General features: G+C 30.4%; 1 protein-coding gene across 1 annotated transcript in view; it reads right to left on the reverse strand.

Annotated features, from left to right (window-relative positions):
- Positions 1 to 13,068, reverse strand: part of LOC115210729 (titin) — a 678,167-nt gene that overhangs the window by 327,839 nt on the left and 337,260 nt on the right. Inside the window, exons 238-252 of the mRNA XM_036506041.1 lie at positions 12,120 to 12,386; positions 11,875 to 11,904; positions 11,095 to 11,361; positions 9,472 to 9,501; positions 8,504 to 8,770; positions 8,248 to 8,277; positions 7,246 to 7,512; positions 6,993 to 7,022; positions 6,012 to 6,278; positions 5,756 to 5,785; positions 4,728 to 4,994; positions 4,480 to 4,509; positions 3,512 to 3,778; positions 3,256 to 3,285; positions 2,223 to 2,489 (exon numbers count right to left, since the gene is read on the reverse strand). Of these exons, the coding sequence (XP_036361934.1) occupies positions 2,223 to 2,489; positions 3,256 to 3,285; positions 3,512 to 3,778; positions 4,480 to 4,509; positions 4,728 to 4,994; positions 5,756 to 5,785; positions 6,012 to 6,278; positions 6,993 to 7,022; positions 7,246 to 7,512; positions 8,248 to 8,277; positions 8,504 to 8,770; positions 9,472 to 9,501; positions 11,095 to 11,361; positions 11,875 to 11,904; positions 12,120 to 12,386 (2,346 nt within the window). The remainder of the gene's footprint in view (positions 1 to 2,222; positions 2,490 to 3,255; positions 3,286 to 3,511; positions 3,779 to 4,479; positions 4,510 to 4,727; positions 4,995 to 5,755; positions 5,786 to 6,011; positions 6,279 to 6,992; positions 7,023 to 7,245; positions 7,513 to 8,247; positions 8,278 to 8,503; positions 8,771 to 9,471; positions 9,502 to 11,094; positions 11,362 to 11,874; positions 11,905 to 12,119; positions 12,387 to 13,068) is intronic.

Raw genomic sequence — 13,068 nt, forward strand, 5'->3', positions numbered from 1 at the left:
TACCAAGATTCACGTGGTCAAAAGAGTGAAAGAGAGAAAGTGAGTGAGTAGGGAAGAGAAAGAGAGAGAAGGCGAAACAACGTAGTGGAAATAAAAATTATATAGAATCGATTTCGAAACAAATTACACGAGCGTGTAGACATCTGTAATGCAACACACTATACAACGATAATCAAGCATCAAATATCTTACAAAACTGGAAACTTAAAAACATTCTACTGTAAACTCGATGCAGGATGGTATTTGTTGTAAAGAGGTATACACAGTTACGGGAAGCTTTAATATTTAGGAAATAGCAACGCAACTACGTCTTCATTTAGCAACACATCCATGTCCTCATTTAGAATAGGATTTAGAAGAGATTTAAACAATATATTGCAGTAAAGTTAACAACTGAAGATTTCGATATTACATTGAATACACCTATACTCATATATTTTGATGTTACCTGAAAGAAAATCTAACGGCATCACGAAACTGAATTGTAATATTTAAATACCTATCATAGTTTAAATATCAAAATGAAAGTAAAATGTTTGTTTCATCAATATGTATACGCGCCAATTCTTGATAGCCTGGTAAATGGTTTTTTTTATCGTTAATTTTAAATATATAAATAGAAATCCAGTACAGTATTAATTTAGAAACAATGTCATTGCCACATGGAAACAACACCATACTAAAGAATCTAGACATACAACTTTTCGGCATTCAGCAATGACACATACACCAGTGTCCGGCTCGCCTACAACCGTGATTCTGCATAATATTAATAAAAAATCACTCATCTTCATATGCATGAATAATGTAAAAAGTTTGAAGCTAGCACTGTTTACAAGTTTCTCTCAAACTTTTCGTCTCTATATTACCGACATATTACGAGTAAATAAAAACTAATAATAGATATGACAAGTATTTAAAAAAGATAGCCCTTCAAGGGTTATTTCTACTATACAAACAAGAATACCTTTTACAGACAATGTAGCTGATGCGGAAACATTACCTGCCACACAAGAGTATTTTCCTATATCTTGCAGAGTGACATTTTCTATATCAGTTGGTAAACTTTTATATCGGCCACAAACTTCAAGTGACTATCACTTTAGATTGTTTTTTGTTTTTGCTATTTTTTCCCCATGAAACTCTTGTTCTTTCCTTCGACAATTCACACTACAAAACCTTTTGCTTTCCTTTCACTTTTATATTAATTAGTTTCTTAGTAAATTCAGGTTTTATTTCGAAGAAAAAACGAGCAACAATTTCCAAATATCATACGAAGAGAGAGAGAGAGAGAGAGAGAGAGAGTATTGATGAAATAAACATTTTTCTTTTAGCAGTTTGATATACAAAAAAAACATACGATGATCTCGGAATATAAAGTATATATTCGCAATTAGGTCTATAATCACACAAACCTATTCCAACCACACCACACTATACAATGAGGTTCACACAGCAATAATATATAATGTGCATTATAATCTATGTTATCTGAGTCGGAAAATTCTAAACTGCTACTTCGATGCAGGATTCTATGTGGTGTAAGATAGTTACACAATTGATTTCATATTTCATGGAATAATAATACACGGATGTTTTCATATATAAGATAATTTAGTACAGATTCTATAATGTACATCGCCGTATATTTAAACCGTAAACGAAAATAGAAAAATTTAAGATGAACTACAGTACATACATACATATATTGTTCATTGTAGTCTGAAAAAAAATCAAATATTGGCTCCAACTCAGCAAATTTTAAATTTTGAAACCAAATGCAACAAAATGTGAGTGTTTCTACAATGTGTACAACATTTACTCGTAGGCTGACAAAGCTCTGTTTCTTATCAATGAAAGCATACCACTAATGAAAGCCCAGGCTATACCTTGTTGACAAACAATATTGTTGTCACATGGAAGTAAAATCAAAAAACTGTTGATAAATAAATATCGACATCAGATACATATTCTGGCCATGAGATAATGATACACACACAGGCTTCGGGCCCTATTACGGCTTGTTATTCTGCAGGATATAAACAACCACTATTCTTGTTGTTAATTAATAATGTACATATTATGAAAGTACTGCAATATGAAATTCCATTAGACATTTCTTCATTAGATCACAAACTGAATAATTAGTAGCAGTTAGTAAGATACGTGACAATTCAAAACATTACTCAGAAAAGATCTACTTCTAATTACAAACAGCATACCTTCCACAGATATTGTGGCTGATGTAGACACATCGCCTGCCACACAAGAATATTCTCCTATATCTTCCAAAGTAACATTTTCAATTATCAATTGGTGAACCTTCATATCGGCAACAATCTTCAAGTGATTATCACTCTGAATTTCTTTGCCATTCTTTTTCCAAATGGTTTTTATATTTTCCTTTGACAATTCACATATTAAAACAGCCTTTTCTTTTTCTTTCATTTTAATATTTGTTAATTTCTTTGTGAATTCAGGTTTGATTTCTAAGAAAAAATACAAGCAAGTTTTTACCAAACATAACATGAGACGAAACAGTATAACATAACAAAATACATACATAAAGGAATTTCCAAAGAATATAGAATTTACAAATGACAATAATGTTTACAAGTAAAATACAACATGTAAATTATACATTAATATTACTGATACAACACACTAAACAACGGAATTATCTTCTAAACAACAAATTATCTTCAAAATTCCTATTAAAATTTATATCTACATTGAGAATTAAAAAAAATATTCTACTGTAAACTCACAGAAAGATCCTACTAGATGCTAAATATCTGCATACTTACAATCGCATTATGTAGAAAATATTATCATAAACTTTCGTATTGCACATAATTTAAAAGAGATTTTGATTAGTATGTTATAGTACAATAAAATTAATCCACAGAAAACTAATGTATTCTAGATAAGCAGATGAATATAGTGTTCAATGTAATATGAAAATACCCTTGTATTGGTTCGAAATAGGCATTTAACGTTGAATTACCTGATAATAAATAATCAATTTAAAAGTATATCAATGATAATGTTTATTTAATGTGCTCGCCGATTTACTTGCAATTAACTAACATGAGCGATAAAGCAGTGTAGCATATCACAAACAGAAGAATTGTTATTCATATTTGAGACTCAATACTGTTGTTACATTGAAGCCAAAGCAAACAATTTTGTTCGAGTAACAAAGCAACGACGCCAGATGTATTGATTGGCTCCAATGAGAAATAAGACACTCACCAGTGTCAGGCTCTATTACAGCAGGTAGTTCTGCAGGATAGAAATATAAATAAAATTGCTTCATAATGAAAAAGAATATTGAATAAAGTACAAATAGCAAATTTACCACACTTTACAGATTTACCTTAAGCATTTCTTTTCTAGATTAACTAAATTTTCGCAGTATTTTTACAATCATTAGTAGATATACACAACAAGCAATTCAAAACATTTCTTTGCAATGAACTAGCTTTTACTAATATACAAACAAGCGTACCTTCCACAGATATTGTGGCTGATGTAGACACATCACCTGTTGCACAGGAATATTCTCCTATATCTTGCAAAGTAACATTTTCTATAATCATTTGGTGAACTTTCATATCGGCAACAATCTTCAAGTGATTATCACTTTGAATTTCTTTGCCATTCTTTTTCCATGTGACTTTAATGTTTTCCTTTGACAATTCACATACTAAAACAGCCTTTTCTTTTTCTTTCAATTTAATATTTTTTAGTTTCTTTGTAAATTCAGGTTTGATTTCTAAGAAAAAACAAAGCAGATTTTACGAAACATAACATGAGACAAAACAATATAACATATCCAAATTACAAACAAGGAATTTCCAAAGCATATAAAAATTACAAACGATACGATAAAGCTTACAGCTGAAATAATTGATATTACACATACAACACACGAAACAGCTAATATACTTCATAACACTTACAGTAAGAAGTTTTGAAAATATTGTACCGTAAACTGATTGCAACATCTTTCTAGATGTTTAGTGATATATGCATACGCACGCTCGCATTAATATTAAGGAAATATTATAATCTGATCAGATAGAATACCACTTAGCAGATTACCTAGCGTATATTGTCACACAAATAAATATATGTAAAGAAAAATAGGCACATAAATATTGCTCAATGTAATCTGGAAATACACTTATACAGGTTTGAAATAGGCAATTAATGTTGAATTGTCTTATGATATATATATATTGAATTTAAAAGTATATAAATGATAATGCTTATTCAATGTGTACACCGATTAATTTAGGATAGGCTAACACACACACCATTGCAGTGTGGCTTATCACAGTTCGAAGGACTGTACATTATAGTAGAGAAACAATACTGTAGCTACATTGAAGCCAAAGCAGACAAATTTGCACGAAGAACAACGTAACGACACTAGACATACATATTGGCTCCATTGAGAAATAAGACACTCACCAGTGTCAGGTTCTATAACAGCAGGCAGTTCTGCAGGGTGAAAGTAAAAATTAAATCACTACGTAATAGTAAAAAAAGCATCCAATCATACAGAAATTGTAAATATAGCGTAACTTACAGGAATACTTTTAGCATTTATATTCCTCATTAAAATATATTGTGGCCAATTTTCATAAAAATGCGCAATAAGAACTTCAAAATATTTCCTTGCAACAAACTAACTACTAGTAATATACAAACAAGTGTACCTTCCACAGATATTGTGGCTGACGTAGACACATCGCCTGCCACACAAGAATATTCTCCTATATCTTCCAAAGTAACATTTTCAATTATCAATTGGTGAACCTTCATATCGGCAACAATCTTCAAGCGATTATCACTCTGAATTTCTTTGCCATTCTTTTTCCAAATGACTTTTATGTTTTCCTTTGACAATTCACATACTAAAACAGCCTTTTCTTTCTCTTTCATTTTAATATTTGTTAATTTCTTTGTGAATTCAGGTTTGATTTCTAAGAGAAAATACAAGCAAGTTTTACCAAACATAACATGAGACGAAACAGTATAACATAACAAAATACATACATAAAGGAATTTCCAAAGAATATAGAATTTACAAATGACAATAATGTTTACAAGTAAAACACAACATGTAAAATATACATTAATATTACTGATACAACACACTAAACAACGGAATTATCTTCTAAACAACAAATTATCTTCTAAATTCCTATTAAAATTTATAACTATCTTGAGAATTAAAAAAAAAATATTCTACTGTAAACTCACTGAAAGATCCTACTAGATGCTAAGTGATATCTGCATAATACAATAGCATTATCTAGAAATTGTCATAATCTTTCGTATAGAATATAATTTAGAAGAGATTTGGTTGGTATGTTGTACGATAAAATTAATCCACAGAAAACTAAATATTCGAGATAAGCAGATGAATATAGAGTTCAATGTAATTGAAAATACCCTTATATCGGCTCGAAATAAGCATTTAAAGTTGAATTACCAGATAATAAATAATCAATTTAAAAGTATATCAATGATAATGTTTATTTAATGTGCTCGCCGATTTACTTGCAATTAACTAACAAGAGCGATAAAGCAGTGTAGCATATCACAAACAGAAGCATTGTATATTTATATTTGAGACTCAATACTGTTGTTACATTGAAGCCAAAGCAAACAATTTTGTTCGAGTAACAAAGCAATGACGCCAGATGTATTTATTGGCTCCAATGAGAAATAAGACACTCACCAGTGTCAGGTTCCATTACAGCAGGTAGTTCTGCAGGATAGAAATATAAATAAAATTGCTTCATAATGAAAAAGAATATTGAATAAAGTACAAATAGCAAATCTACCACACTTTACAGATTTACCTTAAGCATTTCTTTTCTAGATTAACTACCTTTTCGCAGTATTTTTACACTGATTAGTAGAAGTACACAACAAGCAACTAACAACACTTCTTTGCAATGAATTAACTACTTCTAATATACAAACAAGCGTACCTTCCACAGATATTGTGGCTGATGTAGACACATCACCTGTCACACAGGAATATTCTCCTATATCTTGCAAAGTAACATTTTCTATAATCATTTGGTGAACTTTCATATCGGCAACAATCTTCAAGTGATCATCACTTTGAATTTCTTTGCCATTCTTTTTCCAAGTGACTTTAATGTTCTCCTTTGACAATTCACATATTAAAACAGCCTTTTCTTTTTCTTTCAATTTAATATTTGTTAGTTTCTTTATAAATTCAGGTTTGATTTCTGAGAAAAAACAAAAAGATTTTACGAAACATAACATGAGACAAAACAGTGAAACATAACAAAATACAAACAAGGAATTTCCAAAGCATATAACAACTGCAAACGATACGATAAAGCCAGAGATGAAATAATTGATATTACAGATACTACACACGAAACAACGCAATTCAAGAATTTCTAATATACTTCATAACACTTACACTAAGCCTTTTTTAAATATTGTACCGTAAACTGATTGCAAGATCTTACTAGATGCTTAGTGATATATGGATGCGTACGCCCGCATTAATATTAAGGAAATATTATAATCTATCACATAGAATATCTCTTAGCAGATGACCTAGCGTATATTGTCACACAAATAAATATATGTAAAGAAAAATAGGCACATAAATATTGCTCAATGTAATCTGGAAATACACTTATACAGGTTCGAAATAGGCAATTAATGTTGAATTGCATTAAGGTATATATATATATTGAATTTAAGTGTATATAAATGAAAATGCTTATTCAATGTGTACACCGATTAATTTAGGATAGGCTAACACACACACTATTGCAGTGTGGCTTATCACAGTTCGAAGGACTGTACATTATAGTAGAGAAACAATACTGTAGCTACATTGAAGCCAAAGCAGACAAATTTGCACGAAGAACAACGTAACGACACTAGACATACATATTGGCTCCATTGAGAAATAAGACACTCACCAGTGTCAGGTTCTATAACAGCAGGCAGTTCTGCAGGGTGAAAGTAAAAATTAAATCACTACGTAATAGTAAAAAAAATAATCCAATCATACAGAAATTGTAAATATAGCGTAACTAACAGGTATACCTTTAGCATTTATATTCCTCATTAAATGATATTGTGTACAATTTTCATAAAAATGCGCAATAAGAACTTCAAAATATTTCCTTGCAACAAACTAACAACTAGTAATATACAAACAAATGAATGTACCTTCCACAGATATTGTGGCTGATGTAGAAACATCGCCTGCCACACAAGAATATTCTCCTATATCTTCCAAAGTAACATTTTCAATTATTAATTGATGAACCTTCATATCAGCAACAATCTTCAAGCGATTATCACTCTGAATTTCTTTGCCATTCTTTTTCCAAATGACTTTTATGTTTTCCTTTGACAATTCACATATTAAAACAGCCTTTTCTTTTTCTTTCATTTTAATATTTGTTAATTTCCTTGTGAATTCAGGTTTGATTTCTAAGAAAAAATACAAGTACGTTTATACCAAACATAACATGAGACGAAACATCGTAACATGAAATACATACATAAACGAATTTCCAAAGAATATAGTATTTACAAATGACAATAATGTTTACAAGTAAAATACAACATGTAGAATACATTAATATTACTAATACAACACACTAAACAACGGAATCACCTTCTAAACAACAAATTATCTTCCAAATTCCTATTAAAATTTATAATTTCATTGAGAATTAAAAAAAATATTCTACTGTAAACTCAGTGAAAGATCCTACTAGATGCGAAGTGATATCTGCATACTTACAATCGCATTACCTAGAAAATATCATAATATTTCCTATAGAATATAATTCAGAAGAGATTTTGATTAGTATGTTGTCGTACAATTAAATATAGCTACAGAAAACTAAAGTATTCTAGTTAAGCACATGTGATCTGAAATCGTCTCGAAATAAGCATATAACGTTGAAATTCCTGATAATAAATAATCAATTTAAAAGTATATCAATGATAATGTTTATTTAATGTGCTCGCCGATTTACTTGCAATTAACTAACAAGAGCGATAAAGCAGTGTAGCATATCACAAACAGAAGCATTGTACATTTATATTTGAGACTCAATACTGTTGTTACATTGAAGCCAAAGCAAACAATTTTGTTCGAGTAACAAAGCAATGACGCCAGATGTATTTATTGGCTCCAATGAGAAAAACGACACTCACCAGTGTCAGGCTCTATTACAGCAGGTAGTTCTGCAGGATAGAAATATAAATAAAATTGCTTCATAATGAAAAAGAATATTGAATAAAGTACAAATAGCAAATCTACCACACTTTACAGATTTACCTTAAGCATTTCTTTTCTAGATTAACTAAATTTTCGCAGAATTTTTACACTGATTAGTAGAAGTACACGACAAGCAATTCAAAACATTTCTTTGCAATGAATTAGCTTCTACTAATATACAAACAAGCGTACCTTCCACAGATATTGTGGCTGATGTAGACACATCACCTGTCACACAGGAATATTCTCCTATATCTTGCAAAGTAACATTTTCAATAATCATTTGGTGAACTTTCATATCGGCAACAATCTTCAGGTGATCATCACTTTGAATTTCTTTGCCATTCTTTTTCCATGTGACTTTAATGTTTTCCTTTGACAATTCACATACTAAAACAGCCTTTTCTTTTTCTTTCAATTTAATATTTGTTAGTTTCTTTGTAAATTCAGGTTTGATTTCTAAGAAAAAACAAACAGATTTTACGAAACATAACATGAGACAAAACAGCATAACATATCCAAATTACAAACAAGGAATTTCCAAAGCATATAAAAATTGCAAACGATACGATAAAGCTTACAGTTGAAATAATTGATATTACAGATACAACACAAGGAACAACTAATATACTTCATAACATTTACAGTAAGAACTTTTAAAAATATTGTACCGTAAACTGATTGCAAAATCGTAATAGATGCTTCGTGGTATATGATTCGTACGTTCGCATTAATATTAAGTAAATATTTTAATCTGATCACATAGAATATCACTTAGCAGATTACCTAGCGTATATTGTCACACAAGTAAGTATATGTAAAGAATAATAGGCACATAAATATCGCTCAATGTAATCTGAAAATACACTTATACAGGCTCGAAATAGGCAATTAATGTTGAATTGCATTAAGGTATATATATATATTGAATTTAAGTGTATATAAATGAAAATGCTTATTCAATGTGTACACCGATTAATTTAGGATAGGCTAACACACACACTATTGCAGTGTGGCTTATCACAGTTCGAAGGACTGTACATTATAGTAGAGAAACAATACTGTAGCTACATTGAAGCCAAAGCAGACAAATTTGCACGAAGAACAACGTAACGACACTAGACATACATATTGGCTCCATTGAGAAATAAGACACTCACCAGTGTCAGGTTCTATAACAGCAGGCAGTTCTGCAGGGTGAAAGTAAAAATTAAATCACTACGTAATAGTAAAAAAAATAATCCAATCATACAGAAATTGTAAATATAGCGTAACTAACAGGTATACCTTTAGCATTTATATTCCTCATTAAATGATATTGTGTACAATTTTCATAAAAATGCGCGGTAAGAAATTCAAAATATTTCCTTGCACCGTACTAACTACTAGTAATATACAAACAAATGTACCTTCCACAGATATTGTGGCTGACGTAGACACATCACCCGCCACACAAGAATACTCTCCTATATCTTTCAAAGTAATATTTTCCATTAATTAACTGATGAACTGTCATATCAGCGACAATCTTTAAGTGACTATCACCCTGAATTTTTTTGCCATTCTTTTTGCCAGTCATTTCCAAATGACAATAATATTTTCCTTCGACAATTCACATATTAAAACAGCCTTTCCTTTCTCCTTCACCTTAATATTTGTTAATTTCTTTGTGAATCCAGGTTTTAATTCTACGAAATACAGCCAAGTTTTTACCAAACATAACATGTTATAAACAGTATAACATAAGAAACAAAATACATAGATAAAGAACATTTCCGAAGAATATAGTATTTATAAAGGATACAGTAGGATGTACTGATACAACACACAAAACATCAAAATTCTAGGAGAAATTATCTGCTGCTTTTCTAATATAATTAATAATAGCTACATTGAAAATTTTACCAATTTTCTGCAGTAAAGGCATCGTAAGCTAATTGTTAAGTAACTATATGAGTACTTACGCTCGAATTAAATTTCAGAAAATATTATCGCATTCTATCACATAGAATATCATTTACAGGAGCTTCTATATACATTGACACACATTTAAACTTGTTTGAAAACAAACAAACAAACAAAAAATAACTAAAATATTCATAAGAAATATTATCGTATACTAAAATTCATGTAAAGATAACTAATCTATTGGAGATAAATATTGTCGTTCAGTTAAATACATGTAAAGAAATCTAAAGTTTTCGAGATAAGGACATAAATATATTGTGGAAAGTAATCTGAAATGCCCTTGTATTGGTTCGAAATAGGCATTTAATGGTGGATTGCTTTATACGAAATATTGGAGTTAAAATTAAAATCAAGGATGCAGTTTATTCAATGTGTACATTGATTTACTCCTGATAGGCTAACAAGTGTGTCAAAGCAGTGTGGCTTATCACAAAACGAAGCACTGTACATTTATATTTGAGAAACAATGCTGTTACCACATTGAAGCCAAAGCAATTTCGTTCGAAAAATAACGTAATGTCACAAGGCATACATATTGGCTCGACTGAAACATCAAACACTCACTAGTGTCAGGCTCTATAACAGCAGGAAGCCCTGCAGGGTAAAATTAAAGATTAAATCACTTCGTAATAGTAAAAAAAAAAACTGTTGAACAGTGCAGAATTTGTAAATCTACCATAGTTTACAGATTTGCCTTAAGCATTTCATTTCTACACTTCGCAGAATTTTACAATGTTTTGTGGAAGTACACGACAAGCAATTCAAAACATTTCTTTGCAATGAACTAGCTTCTACTAATATACAAACAAGCGTACCTTCAACAGATAATGTGGCTGATGTAGACACATCGCCTGTCGCACAGGAATATTCTCCTATATCTTGCAAAGTAACATTTTCAATTATTAATTGGTGAACCTTCATATCGGCAACAATCTTCAAGTGATCATCACTTTGAATTTCTTTGCCATTCTTTTTCCATGTGACTTTCGTGTTTTCTTTCGACAATTCACAAATTAAAACAGCCTTTTCTTTTTCATTCACTTTAATATTTGTTAGTTTCTTTGTAAATTCAGATTTTATTTCTAAGAAAAAAAAACAAGCAGGTCTTACGAAACATAACATGAGACAAAACAGTATGAAATAACAACCAAAATACATACAAAGAATTTCCAAAGCATATAATAACTGCAAACGATATGATAAGGCTTACAGTTGAAATACATTAATATTGCAGATACAACACACGAAGCACAAAACTCAAGCAGAAATCACCTCCTAAATTTCTTATATATTTCGTAACACCTAAACTGAGAATTTTAAGCTCGAAATAAGCTTGTAATGAATTGTCTTATGATTTATATTGAATTTAAAAGTAAATCAATGATAATGTTTATTCAATGTGTACATCGATTAGTTCACGACAGGCTAACAAACACAGCAATGCAGTGTGTCTTATCACAGTTCGAAGGACAGTACATTATAGTAGAAAAACAATACGGTTGCCACATTGAAGCCAAAGCAAGCAATTTCGTTCGAATCGCAATGTAACGACACTAGACATACATATTGGCTCCATTGAGAAATAAGACACTCACCAGTGTCAGGCTCTATAACAGCAGGCAGTTCTGCAGGGTAAAAGTAAAAATTAAATCACTACGTAATAGTAAAATCTTTAGTCATTCAGAAATTGCAAACTTTTCATAACTTACAAGGTTTACTTTAAGTATTTATATTCCACATTAAAAGATATTGTGGACAATTTTCATAAAAATGCGCAATAAGAAATTCAAAATATTTCCTTGCAACAAACTAACTACTACTAATATACAAACAAGTGTACCTTCCACAGATATTGTGGCTGATGTAGACACATCACCTGCCACACAAGAATATTCTCCTACATCTTGCAATGTAACATCTTCAATAATCAGTTGATGAACCTTCATATCGGCAACAATTTTCAAGTGATTATCACTCTGAATTTCTTTGCCATTCTTTTTCCAAATGACTTTTGTGTTTTCCTTTGACAATTCACATATTAAAACAGCCTTTTCTTTCTCTTTCATTTTAATATTTGTTAATTTCTTTGTGAATTCAGGCTTTATTTCTATGGGAAAACAAGCAGGTTTTACCAAACATCATCAGACAAAAGAGAGCAACTTAAGAAACAAAATTGATACAAGGGATTTCCAAAGAAAATAGTATTTACAAATGAAATGATAAGGTTTGCAAGTGAAATAAATCAATCCTATGAATAAAATGCACTAAGCAACGAAATTGAAGGAGAAATTATCATCTAAATTTCTAATATAACTCATAAATTTAGAAGCTTTGAAAATATTCTACTGTAAACTCTTTGTAAGTGTTCCCTAGATGCCAAGTGATATATGCTCACATCTACGCTCGCATTAATATTTAGAAAATATTATCACAATCTCTTCATGTAGAGTATCATTCAGAAGAGCATCTGCATAGTATATTTTCCCTGAATTAAATGTATGTAAAGAAAACGAAAGTATTCAAGAGAAATATTGTCGTACAGTTAAATTAATGTGAAGATAACTAATCTGTTCGAGATAAATGTTGTCGAACAGTTAAATTTACGTAAAGAAATCTAAAGTTTTCGAGATAAACACATAAACACATTGCTCAATCTAATCTGAAAATACCCTTATATAGGTAAGTAATGTTGAATTGGTTTTTAATAAATATTGAATTTAGAATTAAAACAATAATGTGTATTCGAAGTGTGTCCTGATTTACTCCAGATTGGCTAATAAGTACGTGAA

Source organism: Octopus sinensis, linkage group LG1 (assembly GCF_006345805.1).
Source record: "Octopus sinensis linkage group LG1, ASM634580v1, whole genome shotgun sequence".
Taxonomy (NCBI): Eukaryota; Metazoa; Mollusca; class Cephalopoda; order Octopoda; family Octopodidae; genus Octopus; species Octopus sinensis.